Source organism: Talpa occidentalis, unplaced genomic scaffold, assembly GCF_014898055.3.
Source record: "Talpa occidentalis isolate TD23 unplaced genomic scaffold, MPIMG_talOcc4v2.1 talOcc4.9, whole genome shotgun sequence".
Lineage (NCBI taxonomy): Eukaryota > Metazoa > Chordata > Mammalia > Eulipotyphla > Talpidae > Talpa > Talpa occidentalis.
In genome coordinates this window covers 8,184,797-8,205,533 of record NW_023605305.1, presented here as the reverse complement: position 1 = coordinate 8,205,533, position 20,737 = coordinate 8,184,797, and the positions used below count along the sequence as shown (strand labels likewise).

The window sequence follows — 20,737 nt, the reverse complement described above, 5'->3', positions numbered from 1 at the left end:
GGGGCGGGAGGATCCTGGTGGGGTGCGGGGAGCAAACGCGGGTGAGGGCGTGGACTCTGCCGAGGGGTGTGATGATCCTGGACGTGGGTTGGACCATCCGGAGCGCAGACTCCACCTGGGCACCCTGAGGCCGGTTTGAGGGTTTGGGTGCTCAGGCGGGGCCTGTGTCCCTGTCTGCCGAGCTGAGCCCCAGTTTCGCGGGAGGGAGGTGCGGCACAGTTAACAGGTGCCCACCAGACATTTCTCCAGGGCAACGACCCAAGGCCAGTACCTCCCTAGGTGAGACTGAGACGGGACACAGACGGACTTCCAATAGTCACGCGTTTATTTTTGCAGGAAAAGCACAGCTGCGCGTGGGGGCAGGCGGCGCGGGGCGCCCTCGGCGAAGGCCACAGTGGGAAGAGAGGAAAACAAAGTGTGTTGGCGTGAAACATCGAGGAGCTGCGAGAACAGGCGATGCTTGGTTCTAACACGAGTGGTGGGGTGCTCAGTGAGCACCTGGGGTGTGGGGGCCGCTGCTCAGGCTCTGGCTGGAAGCTGTGCCCTGGTCGAGGTCCTAAGGGGCCTGGCAGGGAATCGTCCCAGTGCTGGCATCCCAGACCCCCTCACGGCAGCCTGTGGCACAGCAAGACGACCCCAGGGAGGAAAGCACTGTTTGACTTGTTCAGGCCCCACACGATGTCTTGGAAGTTACCAAGCCACAAAAGTGGTTTTCCTTAAAAGGAAAGAAACAGGGACAGACCCACTGAGGAGGCGGTGGTCACAGGCCTGGGCTGGATGGCCTGAGTGGGACTTGGGGATGAGCCGGGGGCTGAGGGGACCCCCCCCAACAGCACTGCTAGGAGGAGTGTGTGGTCAAGGCTGCAGGCAGTACCCCGAGATCTCCAGCACCTGCCCCCCAGCGTACACAGGCATCAAGCACAGTGCAGAGCACCTGGACGCAGGGTGGTCAGCCCCTCACCCTCCTTCTGCACCTGCTATTCGGGCTCACGCCTGGGTTGGCCCCACGTCAGCAGACATGTCCCGAGGCCAGGCCACCACTGGGTCTCCCTCGTATAGGAAACAGGAGACGTTTCCTATTAAGGCCCCCTCTTCAAAATGTCCAATGAATATGCTCCATCATTTGAACCTCCATGTTTAAAAAAAAGCATTTTTTAAGGGCCCTTGGAGTTATCTTTTCCTCCAACAGCTCAGTCTTGTAAGACAGGATGGTCTCAGCAACAACCCCGCCAGGCCACCTAAAGTCACTGCTAGGGGCCCAGGACCCCTGGAGGCTCACCCCAGCTCAACACTAGAAGCGGGCATTAAGTGCTCAAGAGACGCCAGAGCTCAGAGGTGGGAATTCCGCACGTGATATTCAGGATACAGAATCTTCTAGAGCCCAGAGGATAGAAGTCTGAGGGTTCTGTCTTCCGCCAAGCACCTGCAGCGGGGAGGAGGTGACACTGCGGTGGCGCAGCTGCAGGCTGGTTCCCAGGAAGCTCGGAGGGCAGGTGGCAGGAGCAGGTCAGGAAGGGAAACCAAGTCAGGGAAGGGTCCTGTTGAGGCTTGCAGGGGGCTCACGGCCCCCAGACCTGGGGTGCACTCAGCAGCACCCTGCGGCGCTCCGCTTCACGTGGCAAGGCTTGCAGAAGAGCCGGTTGTTCAGCGGGTAGCAGCCCTGGTCTGTGGGCTCGATGGACAAGAGGACGCTGCAGTCCTGCGGGGACAAGGCGGTGAGGGCCACCAGGCCTGCGCCCAGCCACCCGCCCGGTGGGGGCTCACCCAGCGCCGGCTGATGGAACGTAGGGAAGGAATGTGCTCCCCAAGGACGAGGCTCCTCCACCCCATCCTCCCAGCACCCCTGGGAGGCTCCATCAGGGAAGTCAGGACAAGGTCCACGGTGTGAGTGAGCAGAGTCAGCCGGTGGGGGGACTGGGCGCCCCTGGTGAGAGGAGCCCCCAAGGGGTTGTGGGAAAGGCTAAAAGCACCTAAACCACCACCCCAGTCCCTTTGGAAAGAAGCTCCTCAGGGAGATGCAGGTCACAACCACAGCGAGTATCATCTTACACCCCCGAGAATGGCATGTACTGGAAAAATCCACAAGAGCCGGGGAAGATGCGGAGCAGGGGGAGCCCTAATACCCTGCTGGTGGGAATGTGAACTGGTGCCGCCATTTTGGAAGCAATCTGGACCACCTTAGAAAACTGAAAATGCAAGCACCATGTGACCTGGCAATCCCACTTGGGCATCCATCCAAAAAACAGGAAGGGGGGGCTGAGGGAGGCAGGGGGAGGGGAGCTCCTTGAGGCAGGAACCCCCTCCTCCCACGCCAGGCCAGCTTAGACCAGAGCCCTGCACACAGCAGGCACGAGATGGTACTGCTGAGTGAATTACCCAATCTCGTCCAGCCCCTTCCTGTCAAACAGATGGAAACCCAGGTTGGAGAGGGGCAGGGCTGGCCCCAGCTCACGCAGCTGGTTCCAGAGCTGGGACAGGACCAGGTCTCCACCGTCTTTTCCTTGCTCCGCTGCTCTCACAACTTAAACTCTGGCACGAGCTATTGATAATCTTTCTAGTTTTTCAAATCACCAAAGGACGTCATGAGAAAGATGGGGATTCAGGGCCCAAACTGCTGTAGGCCTGAGCTGTGGACATGCTGCCGGTAACAACTAACTCCAGAGACAGCTCAGAGCACGGCTGGCATCCTCTGGCAGCTGCACTGATCAGAGCAGAGGGGCTGGTCCCCGGAGAGATAACTCTGGGGTCCTGGTGCCAGCCTGACCCAGCCAGGCCAGCCGTGAGGGCGCCCTCGTGTGTCCCTTCCCTGCAACTGCACCGCAGGTGTCAGCCAGGCTCTGTGGTATTCAGTGGCGGGTCTGGGCTATTCTTAACCAGCAAGTGCCAGATCTAAAGTTCCAAAGGGGCACGTGTGGCCTCTCCTAAATTAGAACCAAGTGAGGAAACACCTCAACTACTACCCAGTCACACAGTTGGCAAAGGAGCTGAGGACAGGGCAGGAAGTTAGCTAGAGCTGGCCTTAGAAGGGTGGGACATTTTTCGGCCTCAGTTTCTTCATCACAAATGGAGGCAACAAGTCCCATCTTGCAAAATCTTCATTAGGATTAAATAAAGGGGTGTACGGCTGATTCTTGACAAACAAAGGTTTGAACTGAGTGGGGTGCTTATGTGCAAATTTTCCAATAAACAGACCACACAAACTTATGGTTGATAAACACCATCCAGTCCACAAACATTTTCTCTTCCTTCTGATTTACTTAATATTTGTCTCTCTAGCTTGCTTTTTTTTTGGGGGGGTGGGGTGCATAAAAGATCTAGGGTGTAGGCCAGAGGTGCAGAAGGTGAGAGGACTCACCAGAGACAGAGTGGACAGCAGAACAGGCAGATCTACTGAAATACACTGCTGAGGGGAGCAGCAGACCCGACAGGAGAGGTCTGCTGCGCCATGTGGGTAGCCCACTGGCCAGGGATTGAACTCAGGCCTTAGCAGTGATAGTGCTGAGACTTAACCCTTAGGCCACCAGGGAGGCCCCTCTAGCTTGCTTTATTCTAAGAATACAGCATATATAACACACACACAGAGTCTGTTATTTGTCATTAGGCTTCCAGTCCAGGAGCAGGCTGTGAGTACTTAAGTTTCGGGGGGAATAAAAAGTTATGCATGGATTTCTGTGGGGTTGGAGCTCCCAACCCTACATTATCAAGAATCATCTGTACACAAAAGCATTTTACAAATTAAAAAACACTACCTATAAAAGTATTGTTACCCTTCCAGCAACAGTGATAACTAACATGGACCACAAATCAAGCAGAAATGATGAGACAGGAACACTGGCTACACCCCGGAAACCTGTCTCCCTTCCTAGAGAAGCAGCACCCCAACCTGTTCCACGCTGCTGCAGTCCAGAGCCCGATCCTTTGAAATGCGGCCGCTAAAGTGCAGCCTGCTGGGCACCCAGCAAGTCAACCAAGGACCAGCCTGGGGTGCTGATGTGCTCACTAGCCAGGCTGATTGCCACGGGACCCCTAGGCCCGGGGAGACCTTCGAGCACTTGAACTTCATTACTGTTCTTTCAAGATGCCTTATCAGCTGGACCTTGACCCACAGCCACCAAGGACTACATGAAGCAACTTGATGACTTTACGATCATCCCCCTCAGCGAAAGGGGCCTCTTGGTTCCATGTGACTGAGTCAATGTTTAGAATTACTAATTGGCTGATGCAGAGATTTTTCCTAGATTCCTCACTTTTAGGTGACACACATAAACGTTGCTACCTCGGTTGCCAGTGCCAGGAAGATAAACATCAGTTGCACAGGGGTGGGCGTGCCCGTAAAAGTAGGGGGTCCCTTGATCACGGCCTTCTTTACCCAAAGCTGATTCCTGGGCCCCAGAGGCCCATAGGGGTCTGCTCAGCACCCGCTTCTTCCCTCTACCCTGCAGCAACCCCTTCAGTCTCAGAGCTCTGCTCCAGGTCCAGGGGCTGTCAATCATAGTTGCTGGCCAGAGATTGGTCCAGAATGGGCCATCAGAGACTTGGGGGCTTCCGTGGGATGCCTGGATGGGGTTTCCAAGCCCGGAGGCTATAAACCTGGGGGGCTGGCGGGCATGCGGTGGACCCTCTCCTCAGAGGATGCCAGCCCTCGGGCAGGGAAAGGGAAGCAGACGCACATAAAAGGGCAGAACTGGGAGATGGGGAGGGAGCCCCATCGGCCTTCCCGCGAGACTCCCTTCCCTGGGCAGGTGCTGCTGTGGGTGCCAGCACTGGTCCGGGGCTCGGGCTAATAAACTACATTTCTAATGATTGCATTCTTACGTGTCCCCGCTGCTGGACGGGGGCAGCCTGAGAGCTGAGCCCCTCCACCTGGCCCCATCCCAGACCCCACCCAGGCCTGGCCCCTGGCAGGCTCTCCCCAGGGCTCGCTGGCACCTGAACGCCATTAAACCCTCGCTGCTCCACTCACCTCACACCTGTAGCAGTTTTCATGGAAGTTTCTTCCCATGCACTCGATTTTGAAGGCGTCCTTCCCGTCTCGGGGGATGATGGGGCTCTCACAGATGCTGCACACAGGGGCAAATTTCCTAGAGGACAGGAACTCACGCTTGGGGGTGCTCGAACCAGAGCGGTCAGCTCCGGCTGCCCTCCGTCACCTCCCGGAGCTATTTCAGCCCCTGGCCCTGGGCTGCACCTGGAGCTACAACCACAAAGTCTATTTCTTCCTGGCCGGGGGAGGCGGAGAGGCCGGGGTAATTAGACCCAGCTTCCCAGGGTATAATTAGCAGGAGGCAAGGAAGTGACTGGGGATGTTAGAATTTGCAAAAGCAGAGAAATCCTGTGTGTGCTCTGCGGCGCGGGGGCCTCGTCCTGTGCCGTCCCCACTGCTTCCTCTGCCTCCCTCTCCTTTCCGGTGGGCACATCGGTCTCTCCACCTGGGCAGTGAGCGAGTCCAGGGAGAGGACTGAACTTCAGGGGTTTCCCTGGCACTGCTGCCTCAGGTGCTCTGGCTGTGAGGGACTGGGGCTCTCAAAGACAAAAGTCAGTTTGATGGGGTTTGGATAGAATCTTCCACACTCACCAGCCAGGAGACTCGGAGCCCTGTGTGTTGGTTCCCACATAGGGGAAAACAGCACCCTTCAGAGGCCCTGCCATTTTGAGGACGCAATGGCCTACCCCAGGGCAGCCCCTGGCGGACCGGGCATGCAGGCAAGGAAGACTCGCCCCTGCAGGCGCAGAGCCTGAAGGAAGGCTGGAGCCCAGCGCCCTGACGCGGCTCCTCTTCTGCCTGGGGACCAGCCCATCCTCCCCACGCGCCCCCAGCGCACAGCCCTCAGGTACCTGTAGAAGTCGTCCAGGCAGTACACCTGGTTCTGGCCGTCCAGGGCAAAGCTCTCATCCCCGATACACCGGGCGCAGGCGACACACGTGAAGCAGGGTGGGTGGAAGGCCTGGTCCAGGGCCCGGATGATGTGCTCCTGGACCACCTCGCCACATTTGCCACACTTCTCCAGGGTGTCCTGCGACACAAGGCCATTGCCTCAGAGTTACGCCGTGGGAGTGCTGGCTCCAAGCCGCCAGGGGTAGGTGACCAGCCACCCATGGGTGCCCAGTGGGGATACAGAGGGGGGCTCCCATTCATGCATTTGGCCTGTAACACCCCTCTACCCACCCTCCCCTCCTTGCTTAAAATAGATCGAGCGTATTATTGTATCCTGGGGATAGCGTGGACTCTTGCATGAGGTCATTAATGCGTTTTTGTTACTAGGATATGTTTGAGGCCCAAGTCTACAAGGGTTCACACGAGACATTTCTCTTAAACCTCAGACTCAGGAACAAGGAATTCCTGCAGCATGTAGGGTGCTGCTCATCTTATGGACAATATGCCTCGAAACACTCCCTTTCCTACTTGGCCACTTGGAAGGTCGAGCCAAGTTCCATGCTCCACTTTCAGGAACCACAGCTGGGATCTTTCCCGGGTCTGTCTTTGACAACTAACGCCCTCTGGTCTCATTTCACTTCCCACTTTGATTTTCCTCTGTTCTGATCTTTATTCATTTTACATCGCTGTGTTCCTTGCATTCTTTAAAGTCTTACTTTATTGTGGGAAGAACATTTAACATTCCCCTCATCACAAAATGTTAAGTGGACTATTGTTGGCTTTTGGTGCAAATGCCTTCTTATAAGCTGCTTCAAATTCCTTCTGGAATGAAGAGGGAGGAGAGGAAGGAGAAGGAGTAGCAGAAAGACTGAGAGAGAAAAATGAGAGAGAGAGAGAGAGAGAAAAAAAGAGAGCGAGAGAGATTTCCGAGGTAGAGCAGAGGGCTTCTAACTCTTCCACGTTTTCTCCTAGACACATCTCTCCCCGCTCCGGGCTGTGCTCCTGTTCATTTTAACCTGACTCCTTCTGAACAGATGTCTGGGTGGGGCAGCCCTTATCTCCAGCCCACTGCCCAAGGCTTCCTCCTGGCTGTGGTTGCTCTCCAACCCCCCCCACCCTTCCCAGCTGAGAAGAGAGGGTAGGGACATCCCCTAGAGGCCCCTTGGCCGGGTGGGGAGGGAATGGCTCCTTTCTCCTCCCACAGTGCCCTGCTGGCTGTGGAAATGTGCATTCTGATTTGTCTAGACAGTTGCAGCTCCAAATTTCAAAGTTCAGTATCTACTGAACTTGCTGAAGACCTGTTAAATGCAGACTGCCAGGTGCAACCAATTCATGAGGACGGGGGCGGCCCACACCCCAAGCCACGCCCAGCCAGTGACGGGTCAGTGGTCTGTATACCATACACCACACTAACACCCCACTGGGAGTTAGTACTTCTAGCACCTTGGCATCCAGACTAGCTCTCCCTGGTGGCATCTGGGACCCAGAGGTGACCCAGACCCTCAGCAGATCGTGGCTCTAACTTCCTGCCAAGGATGCAAGGCTCATGGGCAGGCTCCAAAGCCAGCGGGTGCGGGGCAGGTGGAGCATGAAACTGCGTGATGTCTCCAGGAGAGCTAGGTCCTAACCCTGAGCCCTGTGCTGCCTTCAACAAACAGCAAGGGACTTTGCAGAGGGGATGGAGTTAAGGATGTGGGGATGGGAGGAAGCTCTGGATTATTCGTGTGGCCCTACATGCCCCCACCAGTGCCCTTATCAGAGGGAGGAAAGGAAGAATTGATGGAGAGATGAGACACTGAAGCAAGATGCCAAGCAACAGACCGCAGACGGACAAGGAACCCAGGAGCGTGAGGAGGCTTCAGAGCTGGAAGAGGCAAGGAGGAGGGTCCTGCGAGAACTGCAGCCGGAAACAGTGCTGCATTTTGACTCAGGGAAACCGATGTCCAGTTCTGACCTCTAGAGCGCTAAGAGAATTAATGTGTGTGGCTGGAAGCCCCCAGTTTGTAGTATTTGTCCCAGCAGACACAGGAGACTAACCCAGCTTGCAAAGCGCGGCTCCGTCCCTTCCTGAGCTTCCTCAGCTTCCATGTCTGTGAAATGGGCGCATCGTGCCTGCCTCCCAGGACTTTCAGGGGGAATGACATCCTATGACATCTTCCCGGGGCCCAGCACCCAGAGACCTGCGTAGGGGGATCACCTGGTAGCAGGGCGTGCAGAGGGGCCGCCCGTCCTTCTGATAGAAGCTCTGGCCCGCCAGCTGGCGGCGGCAGGAGCGGCACGTGAAGCACTGGGCGTGGTACTGCCTCTTCATGGCCTCCACGGCCAGCTCTCGGGGCGACACGGTCTTGTGGCAGAAGGCACAGATGTCTGGGGTGAAGACAGGCTGTAAGCACCCAGCCTGGGGGTACTGTGCCCAGCAACCACCCAGGATGTGCCCGGAGAGCCAGGTCTCTGCCCTGCACCCGCCGGTTGGGAGTGTGGCCTCATCTCACAGCGGGGAGGACGATAGGGGGGCATTGAAAAGGAATATGAACTGTGAACAGCCCCCAAAAAGCTAAAATCAAGGGACGCAGAGTCAGACAACTGGGTCGCCATCTGCAAAACAATGAAAGAAGCCTCCGCACCAGATGATTCCAAAATGTGGCAAAGGTCTAAATGTGAAAAATGAAACAAAAGAACACTGAGGATGATTACATAGCCTTGGAGTAGGGGAGGTTTTAGGTGCATCATAAGCACATATTTGTTGTAACTATTATTGTAAATTAGTTATTAAACAAACAGCTCTTTATTACACAAATATTACTATTGTGGGGTGTCCATGGGGACCACCATGAAGGCAATTTGGCAAAAATACCCAAGTTGCAAATGCACCTACCCTCAAGCCTCAGTAATCCCTCTCCTAGGTCTTTTTTTTTTTTTAAGACTTATTTATTTATGCATACAAGGGCTGGGGTACAGAGCAGAGGTGTGGGGAGTGAGAGGATTCACCAGAGACAGAGTGGGGAGCAGAACAGGCAGGTTGACTGAAATACACTGCTGAGGGGAGCAGCGGGCGAGACAGGAGAGGTCTGCTGCGCCATGTGGGTTTCTCCCTGGCCGGCTGAGAATCGAACTCGTGCTGCAGAGGCTGAGAATTGCTTTACAGTGCGGTGCTTAACCTCCTGTATTACCAGGGAGGCCCCCCCTTTTTTTTTAAAGATCCTCTCCTAGGTCTTAATCACAGACACCTTGCACACTAGCAAAATGACATCGGGGCAAGGTGAGAGCTTTCCAGCTGAACGTGACTGTCAGGGGCACCAAACCCAAGGACAAAAATATGAGTCTAACTTTTGACTCCCTCCCCACCCCCAACCTAACTACAGTCGTCCCTTAGTGTCCACAGGGGATTGGTTTCACCCCTCTCCAATATTAACATCTGTATATAATTTAGAGTCGTCTCTCTCAAGTGGGTTCATATCCATGAATTCAGCCAGCTGACATCTGAGGTCAGTTGAATCCACGAACCTGGAACCCATGGATTAAAAAAAACACTGCATACAATTGGACCAGAGAAGTTCACACCTGTGTTGTCTAAGGGTGAACTGTATTTGTCATCGTAAAAGTCACCTAAGTACTGTCCATAGGCCACAGGTCAAATGCACACAGCCACCCCTATGGAGTACTATGCAGCTGTGAAAAATAAGGAGCTACTTCATGCTCTGATGTGTGATGAGCTGTGAGGTGTGTGGAAGAAAGGAGGCAAGTGCAGAACATCACAGAGCCTGTTACTATTCGTGGGAAAACTGGGTGATGGGACACATTTGTATTTGCTCCCATATGCATAAAACATCTTTAGAAGATATGCAAGCACTTAACTACCAACTATCTGTCTGGACCATACAGGGATGGGGCAGAAGGGAGACATTTACTGCATATCCTTCTATCCATTTCCGTTGGTACCTTGTGAAGATGTCAAGTATTTAAAAAATTAAATAGTAAAAATACGTTCAAGGTGTTTTTGCCATCACAGCAAATTTTGCCAATCAATTTAATTTAAATGGATTTTAGTTATAAAGGATAAATGAACACAAATAAAACTGACATACAACCATAAGGCCCATCACTGAACTGGGAGTTGGGGCAGACACTGATGGTCCCTGCTCTTCCTGGAAGCCCCTGACAGTCACTTGTGGGCTCCCCCGGGGAGCACCCCAGACTCCTCCAGCCCCACATCCATACCTGTTGATGCCTCTCTCTCGGGGAAGCTAGCAGTCTCTTCTGGGGGAGGCGGCAGCTCCTCCTCTGCAGGCCTGAGGTGACTGGGCCGAGGCTGGAGTGGCGGCCCCTCCACCAGGGACTGCGGAGACATGGAGGGAGAGGACAGGAGTCACCCAGCAGGGACCCCACACAGCCCCTCAGTACCCGGCACAACTAACCCCATGATAGCAGGAAGGAACTGAGCCCAGACAAGCAAGACACTGTCAAAAATCAGCCAGCAGGGAGGTGAGAGAGGCAGCTGAGCCCAGCTCCCTGCCCTGGGTGCTCTGAACCAGCCAAAGCTGCTTCTACCACTTCTAAGGACCCTCCTAGAATCAGGGTTTCTCCTGGCCTCTGTGAGGGGTGGAGGATTCAAAGTGACCAACATAAGGAATTTAGACACAGGAAGTGTCATCTCAGAGCTGAGAGGGCACCGGGGCAGAAAGGTGTGACATCCCTTCTCTGGGGACCTTGAGAAACCCCTAATTTTTACCAGCCTAAACGAGCTCTGAAGAGGGACTGCCCTCCAGCAGGAGAGTGGACACCCTCCCTCCGAGTTGAAGTCCCTGAAAGCGCAGAAGACCAGGCTCTCCCTCCCCCACCCACTGCTTCCACCAGGGACCACAGGGTTGGCAGTACCTGCGGTGGGGGCGGGGGCGGGAGCAGGTGCAGCTGCTGGAAGTCCGAAATAAGGGACGCCCCCATCGGGGCCGGGGGCTCCTCATCAGGAGGAGGCAGGTATGCCGGAGGGGGTGGGGGTGGAGGAGGGAGGAGGTCCAGGTCTGGGAGCACCTCCTGGCCATCCAGCGTGGGAGAACATCCTGCAACCAGAGCGGAGAGGGTTGGCTGGGTCTCTGCAGGGGCTCAGAGGACCCCGCTGGCCTGCAAGGTGGTTAAGGGCTCAGGTTCGGGGTCACCAGATCAGAATCCATTTCTACCTCCTGCTGACTTGCTGTGTGTCCCCAGGCAAGAGACTTAATCTGAGTCTCAATAAATTCAGCAGTCCCTGCTAATTCTCTGGGGCACCTCTCTTGGGGTTTCTCAGTCATTCGAGAAAGATAATGAACACTCCTGTTTCCTGAGGGCTGAAGGGACAGCACAGAGAAGGTTGCTGGAGCCCTGCCAGCATGCCACCGGATAAGCTGGTGGCCTTGCTCAAAGGCAGATGGCTAGAGGGCTGGGCCCTAGCCCCAGAGCTTCTGATTTAGCAGGCTGGGGTGGGCTTTGCAAAGCTGGGGTGGGGGCGGTGCTGCTGGTCCAAAGGTCACACTTGGAGCACTCCCGCTGTCCTCCACAAGTCCTGCCTATTTAACAATAGAAGAATGGGGGTAGGGAGGCTAGAGCGGCAGTGTTACCTGGGAAAGCATAAAATGCATATTCTCCGGCCCCACCTCCACCCTGCTGAGTCACACGTACTAGGTGGGGCCCAGCGGGGTATGAACTAGCCCCCAGGGCGTGCTGATGCAGCTAAGGGTGAGAACCGGGCTGCGCAGGCTGACGTGAGTCAGGAGTCAGGAGCGGCAGCCCTGAGGCCTCTCCTGGGACCAGTCTTGGGTTCTAGGTAACAGGCTGGGAAGGTGGCAGGTCCCCACCAGGACAGAGGGGCCTGGGGCTGCAGGGCAGCTGTGCAGAGAGGAAGAGGCTGAGCTGAACCCGGGTGATGTGGGTCTGGCAGCCGAGTGCGGGATGGGGAAGAGCAGTTTTTTAAAGAGAAGCCAAGAGAAAAATTGGACTTGTGAGAGAAATGGTGTGACTCTAAATGCACCTGAGCTCCATCGGGGCTGGGGTGGGTGAGGGGAAGGTGGGCACTGCCAGGAGAAAGGGCTAGAGAAATGCCGCGGACTCCTGCGGGCCAAGTGCTAGGTGAGGCACCTGGGGACAGTCTGCCCTGGATGGCTGGAGCAGCTGGGAGGCCCCAGGGATTGTGCATCCCGTGGTCAGTCCAGCCCCCCAGCCCAGCAGCCCCCCTAGAACTCAGCCAGGCTGGGCATCAAAGTTCAGCCCTCGGCTTGAGTTCACCAAAGTTGGTCAACAAAATGGCTGACCCGCCATTGCGAGGCTGCCCCCTCCCCGGGAATGTCTGGTTTTGTTTCCACACTTCCAGAATCTTCCGCCTACGATTCCAACAACCTATAAAAATGTCCTGGAGATACTGGTATGTTGGCACCTAAGCAACGTTTTCTGGGCTCCCATTCCAGCCAGGGGTACGCGGTGTCTCCCAGGCCCTGGAAGACGTGTGACGTGTGGGTTTCGGCCCTGGGGTCCCGGGTGCCTACACGGGCTGTGTTCTTAGGAAGGAGAGGTCAGTTAAGCGGCTTGTGTCTTAGATTACACGAATGGCCACATGCTCCCCCAACTGCACAGAGGGCCCCTCTGGTCTCCTGCAACTGGCATTTCCTATTGGTCTTCAGTGGTTTCCGTGGTGATGGATGGGCAGGGATGGCGGCTGACCAAAACCTGGCTCTGGGATGGCAGGACACCTGATAGGCACCCGGGACCCTGGGGAGTCTCAGCTTCCATCCTGGGCCGTCCACTCACCCCAGCGTCTCAGTGCCCCCCATTGTTCCAGCTGGTGCCCTGTTTGGTGAGGAGCCACCCCCTGCCCCAGGCCACCGGGCTGTCACGCTTCCTCACTCCACCCAACCCAGCAATTGAGACTGCATGGAGCTGCGGGGAGAGAGGGTGGAAGGCTCTCTGTCACCATGGCAACGGGGTCAGCTCAGCCTAAGCACAAGGTAAAGGAACAGAGGAAACCGAGGCCCAGAGGGAGGAAAGTGTTTGCCTGAGATCACACAGCGCGTGACCATCAGGGCCCGAGGGAGAATAAAGCCACCTTCCAGGTCCCTCAACTTTGAGACTCATTCCTGCCTCAGGGCCTTTGCACTGCTGCTTCTACTGCTCTTCAGGATCCATCTCCCCAGCCCCACCAGTTCTATCCTCCACTCAGGTCTGAGCTGCACTGAAATGCACCTCCTGGGAGACGCCCCCCTCGAGAGTTGTCCCTCCACCTCTCGCCAAGTTTATTCCTCTCTAACACTGCGTATTATGTTATCTATCACACCTTTATTATCTCTTTCCCCCACTAGGATGTAAATTTCATACAGGCTGAAAATCTTGGTTTTGTTTCCCTGCGTCTGGCCGGGAATAACAGCAGGTGGCACATTTCACGCTTTTGAAGGGACAGACAAGGAAGGAACGTTTTGTATTTGCAGCAACACTAATCGTCACAACAACCTTTGAGACAAGATCCTTTATCATTCCTATTTTACAGATCAGGAAACTGAGAAGCACCGCCAATATCGCAAAGACACGAGGAGGAGGAGCCTGGATCAAAGCCAGGCCCAGCTGTCCTTTCCTCCCCACCTGGGCTGAGAACCTGGGGCTGCTTCTCTGGGCTCTCCCACCCAGACCCACCTTCTTACCTCCATTGGAGAGGTGGGATGGTGCGGCTGGCTCAGCAGGGGACTTCCAGGGCCCGGGCCTGCCTCCTGAGCCTGCCCCGGCTCCGGGGGCTTTCCCTGGGGCAGGAGACTCCCAGGGGCGGCCAGGCCGGGTCTCGCTAGCTGCCCGTCTCACTTCGGCCACTGCCTCATCTCGACGTGGGGCAGCCAGGGTGATAAAGACAGACGAGGCGACCCTCTTCTCCGGCTTCGCCGCCATTGCCTTGCCTTCTGGTGGGGGCTGCGGGCAGAGGGGGGCTCAGGGCACCAGGACACACTCCATCTGGGCACGCAGACCCACCTTCAGGGGCGCCAGGTGACTCGACTGAGCAGTCCCACCTTGCCCCTCCCCAACCTGCACACCTGGGGGAGCAAAGGGCAGCATGGGCCTGCTCGACTCACAAATGATTAATTCTCTGCTCCCAGAAGGAGCAGTTTCTCTAGCTCCCTGCCCCCAGGACAGCTGACTACAGGGCCACCTGGCCCACCCACCTGGCCACACCCCGAGTTACCTCCCTGACCCGGATCCGGATTCTCCTGGGAGAGCGGCAGTTCCCGAGGTCAGGCCAGCTCAGCTGTGGGAGGGAAACAGCAAGACCTGTCAGAGCCTCAGCTGGGGCTCCGGAGGCAGAGGGGACGGAAGCACCATCAGGACGACCGTCCCCCCAGAGCGATTCAGCATGACTCTGCGCCCGCACTGGCCGAAGCGCCTGCTGCCCTCAACTCAGAAATCCTCCCATCGCTGCCGACGGTGGGCACTGGCATCATCATCCCATCCCACAGACGAGGAAACTGGCTCAGTGTAGTCAAGTCATGTGTTCAGGGTCATCCAGCAGCGAGCAGAGCTGAGATGTGAACCCGGAACCCACGCTCAGCTCCCCTGCACCAGCCAAGGCGCAGCCAGGATCCATTTCTCCCCAGCAGCCTCCACATCCAATCAAGTCTTGACTCTGTTGCCTGCATCTCTGCCCTAATCTCCAAAGCCACAACCCTGGCTCAAGCACAGAGGTGGGGTGGGGGCGGGAGCCCCAGTGACCTCCAACCCTACCTCCTTCCTGCTGCATCCCCGGAGTGATCTTTCTAGAGCATTTATATGTTTCTCTTCTACTCAAGACCCTTCCATGGCTTCCTACTACAAGATAAAGTTCAAATAAATGTCCCTGACCTCACCCGTTTTGACTGTCTTTCTGTCTTGGAATGATTCCACCACCTATTTTTCCTCTCTAGCTCTATCATTACCTCCTCCAGGAAGTCTCCCCTGATTCCTGACCCGCTCCAGGGAGCAAATGTCTGCTTCCACAGGGCGATGAGAGCCCATCGCCAGACACGCTGGCTCATTACCACCACGTAAGCCCCCACCTCCACCCCCGGCGACCTCATGTGCCTTCAGCTGAATCTGCCATCTGTGAGCCAAGTCTAGGTCCCAGTGTCAGCGTCAGAGCATGGGCTGGGACAGGGTGGCACCCTGACATCAGGGCAGCCCGTTCTGGGTTCCTGCAGACAGCAGCCCCAGGGCACGTAGCCCACACTCAGCTCTGTAGTCTTCCAGGTCACCCAGGGCTTGTGCAGAGGTGAAAACATGCCCTTTTTAAATTTTAGGCCTCAGCTGGGCCAGCCTGACATGACTCCAAAGCCCAGCCCACAGGTCTGCAGCAAGTAAGGACCTAGTGAATGCACAGCAAGAAGTGGGGCTGGGGGTGGGGAGAGAGGAGCCCCAAGGGACACTCATGGTGGACTTGGAGCTTGGCGCTCCCAGCCCTCGCTCCGGATCTCGAAGTACCCCCACAGGGTGGGTTCTCTTGGTGACTGGTGGAGAATAAAAACAGGACAACATACGCTTGTAAATTCCTCTAACAGGGTTAATGAGTGGCTTATCAGACTCAGCTCAGTCCGATTAAATAGCTCTTGTAAGTGAGCAACCAATCTATGACCGCCCCTTGCTAAGTTCAGATACTTCTTCTAGTCTCTGGATTGGTAAGTGTCAGTGGGAAATACAGGAGCTTCTACTGGCCGTCATGCTCTTAGATTTCATACGTTGTTTGTTACAAGTTTAAGAATCTATTTTTGTAAATGGTTTTCAGAGTCCTTCTGAGCGTGAAATATAAGAAAGGACGATACAACCATCCCTGGCACTTGCTGATGAAAGCTATGCTTTCCCTTCTCAAAACTCACCTAACTCTCAGCACAGCCTAGTAGGTCCCTACTTGGCCACGGGGTGCCCCAAAAGAGTGTGGAGCGATTTTTCCAGGCCATGCGGGGCAGACTGCAGGATCCTAACAGCACACCCTCTGACCTGGCCATCCTGGAGTGTCCTTGGGCCTGAGACCACACTTTTTCTTTCCTGCATGGCCCTGGGGGGTCCAAATCCAAAGGCCTGTGGATTAGAACATTCTCCCAGAATGTTCTAATCTGGACCTATTATCCTGTGGTCAACCCAGAGACAGCTGGGAGGCTGCCCTGTCACCTACCCCCCACCCCCACCCCCTGCTCCCACCCCCACCCCACCCGCCTGACCCCGACTGACCTCGGGGAAGTTAGCTCCACTAGTTTCTCAGTGACCGTCTAAGGCCAATGCTGCCGTGCAGAGGCCAGATGTTAGCAGCTGGGCAGGCTCCCGTCCCCCTGGCCACCCCTCCCAGCGGCTCCTGCTGGGATGTCAGGCCCGGGCGGGAAAGGGAGGCCTGGCCCCCCTCTGGCCCCGCGGACTCCAGGTCACCCCGGAGCGGGGAATGTGTGAGAAAGTTCCTAGGAGCAGCCTCCTGGCCGACTGCGCCGGGGACCTGCCCCCCATCCTTCCTCCCCGGGGCGATCTGAGATCCAGTTGGGTAAGCAGAGAAAGTGGGAACAAAGGGAAGGGAAGTCATTTCCTGTCAAGAGGAAGGAAGGAGGCCGAGCTCCAGCCTCCCACCCAGCACGGTTTGGGGCAGCAGTCTGGGCAGGGGACGGCCGCGGGGAGGGGGGCCTCTGGGGCTCGGCCTGTCCCACCCGCTGTCCCCCTTCCGATTCTGTCTGGCCCGCTCCAAAACCAGCAGCAGCTTGGAACTGCCTCTGAGCTCGTCCTCGCCCGCCAGCCCTGCAGTCTCTACTAAGGCTCGAAATTAAACCTCGCTGAGGTGCAGCAGGAGGACACCTCGCTCCACCTAGCAGTCTTGGGGGTCCCCTCTCCCTCTCCCACCCGAGGGAAGTGCAGGAGGCACCGCAGCCCTGTCACCGGCTGGCCCCACCTCTCTCCTGCCCGGTGACCCTCAGCAGGTCCCCGAACCCGTCTGGGCTTCAGTTTTTCCACAAAGTGGGAATAATGTCAACCCTGGAGGCCGGCTGGGCCCGCAAGGGGCTCCCGAGACCCGGGTCCTGCAGGTCCAGGGCCCAGCTGCTGAGGGGCTGGGAGGACCAAGGTTGAGGGTCCATCCTCGTGGCGAGCAGGAATCTGGGCGCTGCCCAGCCTGGCGTCCTCAGGAGTCCCAGGGCCCGCCTTGGGGACCCCCAGTTCTATCCCTTCCCGGGCCCCCGCGGGGTGGAAGGCCCTGGGCCTCCGTCCCCTCCCTGACCCGGGCGGGGAGCGGCCCCGCTCCAGAAGCCCCGCGCCCCCCGCAGGCTGCCCGGTGACTGTGGGGCGCCGCCGGGCCCCTTAATTCAATCCATGTGCGGGGCTCCGTCCTCTTTGTGCGGGAGCCCTGCCCACCCCGCGCCCCGGCGCCCGCTCCCGGGCCGGGACCCGAACCGGACGCCCAGACCCGTCCCGCCCCATTCCGGGGCCGGAGCCCGAGGGGCGAGCCGAGGGGCGGCGCCCCGTCCCCGTCCCGTCCCCGCGCCCCGCGGGCCCCTCCGGAGCGCCCGGCCGGGGGGGGGGCGGGGGCCCAGCGGGGCGCCCGCGCCGTCACCCCGCGCCGGGGCCCGACCCCGCCGCCCGCGTACCTGGTCGCGCGCCCCGGCGGCTGCTCCGACGCCCGAGCCCGCGAGCCCCGCGGCGCCGCCCGCGCCCGCGCCCGCCCCCCGCCGCCGCCTGCCCATAAAAGGTGAGGCTGGGGGAGGGGGCCGGGCCCCGCCGGGCGGAAGCCGCCCCCACCTGCCCCCCCACCTGCCCTGCCCCCCACCTGCCCGGCCGCGCCCCGCGCTGCCCCCTCCCCGCGCCTTTGTTCCCCGACCCTCCTGCTGCCCGCGGCCGGCCTGGGCCGAGGCCTCGCGGCTGCCGGGCGCCCCAGCGGGTCACCCCAGCGGGTCACCCGGCCCCAGGTCGGGGGGGGGGGGGGGGGCGGCCCCTGGCCCGGGGGGGGGAGGGGCTTGCGCCTGAGCTTGGCCTGGGGTCGCGCTAGGCCGGTCCCAGTCAGGTGACCTCCGAGAGCTTCTCCAGCCCGACCACCCTGGGCTCAGGCTGCACCCCCAGCCCCAGCTGCTTCCTCTGTAAAATGGGGGGTCAGCCTGGTGACCGCGAGGAGCGCGGGCAGGCAGGCAGTGGTCAGCAGATGCTGGGCTTGGGGCTCCTGAAGGGGTGCCCAGTGGAGCGGGTCACTGGGGTTTTACTGTCTGGACCCCGAAGCCCCTGCGGGCGGCTCCCCCCGCCTGGGGACAGACCCCCCCACTTGGCCTGGGCAGGTGGGCAGGGCCCAGCCAGGGGTCAGTACCTGTCTTGGGGGCCCTGTCCATGACCCCTTCCCATGGTCACCTCAGGCCCCTCCCACCCCTGAGCTGGGGCCGGGAGGAAGAAGAGTCTTCTGGGGCAGGCCTTGGAGCAGGATGGGCCGCCCAGTCCCTGGAGGCCTGGGGAACATTGCTGGGGAAAGGAATCTGGGTCTGATTCCGAGGCAGACAGATTGTTCTCTTGATTAAAGCCGCAGTGGAGAGGCGCTGGACCCAGCGCCATCTGTGGGGGGCCAGGGAGGGTCTGGCTCTCCCCTGGGGCCCAAAACTAGACTTGCCCTGCCCAGGATGGGGCTATACCCAAGGGGCTCATGCTCCTGGGGCCTGTGAGGGGGCTGCCTGCTCCCCAAGCCCTCCTGCTCCTCCTCCCCCAGCTTCCCTAAATCCCTCACCCACTTTGTCACCCCTTTTTTGCATTTGATGCCCACACTCACTGGACAATAACCAGCCATGACAGCAGCCGCCATTTCTAGGGGCTTCCTATGGGCCGGGCCTTGGCCTAAGACCTTCCCCGGGAGCCGGGGCTGATTATTCTGGCGTCACAGACAAGAGACCGAGGCCCCAAGAAGTTCAAGTCACACAAGGGGCAAGTGGCAGAGCTGGATTCAGACGCAGACCAAGAGGTGTCCAGGGGCCCATGGCCACGCCACCCCCATAGATGCCAAGATAGGGGGCAAGAGTTCTCGAAGGCTCTACTGGGCAGAGGGAGACTAGAACTCAGGGCTGCCTGAGCCCAGGTCAGGCCCATTCCTGCTCGGCCGCCATGGGGCAGTAGCGCTGGCCTCCCCACCCTCTCCCTGAGGAAGAAGGAGGGACCTGCAGACCGCCAGGGATGGGAAGGCCTGAAGGAGGAAGGTGCCCTTGGTCTTTTTCAAATGCTTTGTGACAGATGCTTACTTTAAACAGATAAAAGCGAGATTGCCATTCCCCACCTCCATGATGTCCCCAGGCCACCTCATTGCACCCCTGGATGGGACCACGAGACAACAAATCATCAATTTGGGGTCTTGTTCAGGCCACACTGACACTGTCTAGGACCCAGGCCTTGCACATATGCTCTGCGTTAAGGCTGGCTTTGGGGGTGGTTAAGGGGAATGTGGGGAACAGCTGTCACCACTCACCTGTCATCCGCACACCTGGCCACCTATTCCACCTCTGCTGCTGCTCCCGGGTGGAGGACAGCGTCCTGTCCAAGGGTCTCCTGCACCAGCCCAGATGTCGGTGTCACCTCGGCAGGTGCCAAACTTCCTGCAATGGAAACCCAGGAAGTGTACCCAGTGAGAACACACGCCCTTTGTCTGCCAGCTCAGAGAACTGGCTCCCCTCCTCCAGCATGGTCAGCCTCAGACAAGCCTCAGACCAGCTTTTTTCCAAGGAAGTGAGCAAAGAGGCTCTCTCCTCTACGAGGGTTGTGGCCGAGTGCCAGAGAAGGTGTGGGAGAGAGTTTTGGGGGCAGTTGCAGGCCAGTGGGGACCTTCACTGCTGTCCAGCCTGCTGGAGAGCATGGCATCTACTGCCATCTAGGTGACACTGATCCAACAGACACTAATTAGACACCTACTGTGTGCTAGGCATGAGCCGTGGAGCCCATAGAAATCAAATCAGGGCCTCCCTGGTGGCGCAGTGGTTGAGCGCTGGGTTGCGAAGCTGCCCGCAGCCTCTGCAGCGCCAGTTCGATCCCCGGCTGCTCCCCGGCCACCGGAGGAAGGTCCCGCCTCTCCTGCCGCCCGCTGCTCCCCTCAGCAGTGTACTTCGGTCCTTCTGCCTGCTCTGCTCCCCGCTCTGGCTCTGGTGAATTCTCTCACCCTCCCGCGCTTCTTGACTGTACCCAGTGCCTGTATAAATAAATAAATAAATATTTTAAAAATATATTAAAAAAAGAAATCTTTTAAAAAATATATTAAATATAATATATTAAAAATATATTAATATATTAAATATATTTAAAAAAAAAGAAATCAAATCAGACATAATCAGTGTGTGTCCCCATGGAACTTACAAGGAAATGAGGATATGAGGATATGAGGATATTGACATGTAATTTATTTATTAATGCAAGCACTGGGTACAGTCAGAAGCATGGGAGGATGAGAGGACTCACCAGAGCCAGAGCGGGGAGCAGAGCAGGCAGAAGGACCGAGGTGGCGCGAGGGTTAAAGGAGGCCATGCATTATTTTTCTTGCCTTTTCTCCACCCAGTCAAAGCTATAGTTCTATTGTTTATTGCAGAGTCATGGTGAAGACCGGTGAGATTCCATAGGTCTGGATCACCTCTTCCTGGCAAGCTTTGTACCCCATCACCACTTTTGAGAAGCTTGCCCTGAGTCCTCCAGGTACACTTAGGGGTCATTTCTACTTCATAGATATGTCCCCAGGTTGCTGGGGTTGCCCCATTGTGCCTTCCCCACCTGAGTGGCAGCTGATTGTGTCACTACTCTCTGTGTCTCCAGTGCCCAGCACAATGCTTGGCATGTAGTGGAGGCTCAGTGCAGGACTAAGGGGACCTTAGGTAGTTGCACATGCAAATCGCATGCGATGTAGTAAAGGGT

The 20,737-nt window shown here is 57.5% G+C and overlaps 1 protein-coding gene across 5 annotated transcripts; it reads right to left on the bottom strand.

Moving 5' to 3' along the window:
- Positions 1-309: 309 nt before the first annotated feature.
- FBLIM1 (filamin binding LIM protein 1) lies at positions 310-19,393 on the bottom strand. Of its 5 annotated transcripts, none has more exons than XM_054691222.1 (9): positions 19,311-19,393; positions 14,064-14,126; positions 13,534-13,792; positions 10,751-10,932; positions 10,094-10,211; positions 8,073-8,242; positions 5,836-6,014; positions 4,964-5,081; positions 310-1,699 (listed from the first exon to the last, which is right to left on the bottom strand). In XM_054691222.1, the coding sequence occupies exons 3-9, from the start codon at positions 13,769-13,771 to the stop codon at positions 1,586-1,588; spliced, it is 1,119 nt and encodes a 372-aa protein (XP_054547197.1). In that variant the 5' UTR covers positions 13,772-13,792; positions 14,064-14,126; positions 19,311-19,393; the 3' UTR covers positions 310-1,585. The 5 variants fall into 5 exon arrangements, with proteins under 5 accessions (XP_054547197.1, XP_054547198.1, XP_037355239.1 ...); XM_054691223.1 differs by lacking the exon at positions 19,311-19,393 and adding an exon at positions 17,467-17,504 and having other exon boundaries at positions 13,534-13,914; XM_037499342.2 differs by lacking the exon at positions 19,311-19,393 and adding an exon at positions 17,467-17,498.
- Between the last annotated feature and the right edge of the window lie 1,344 nt (positions 19,394-20,737).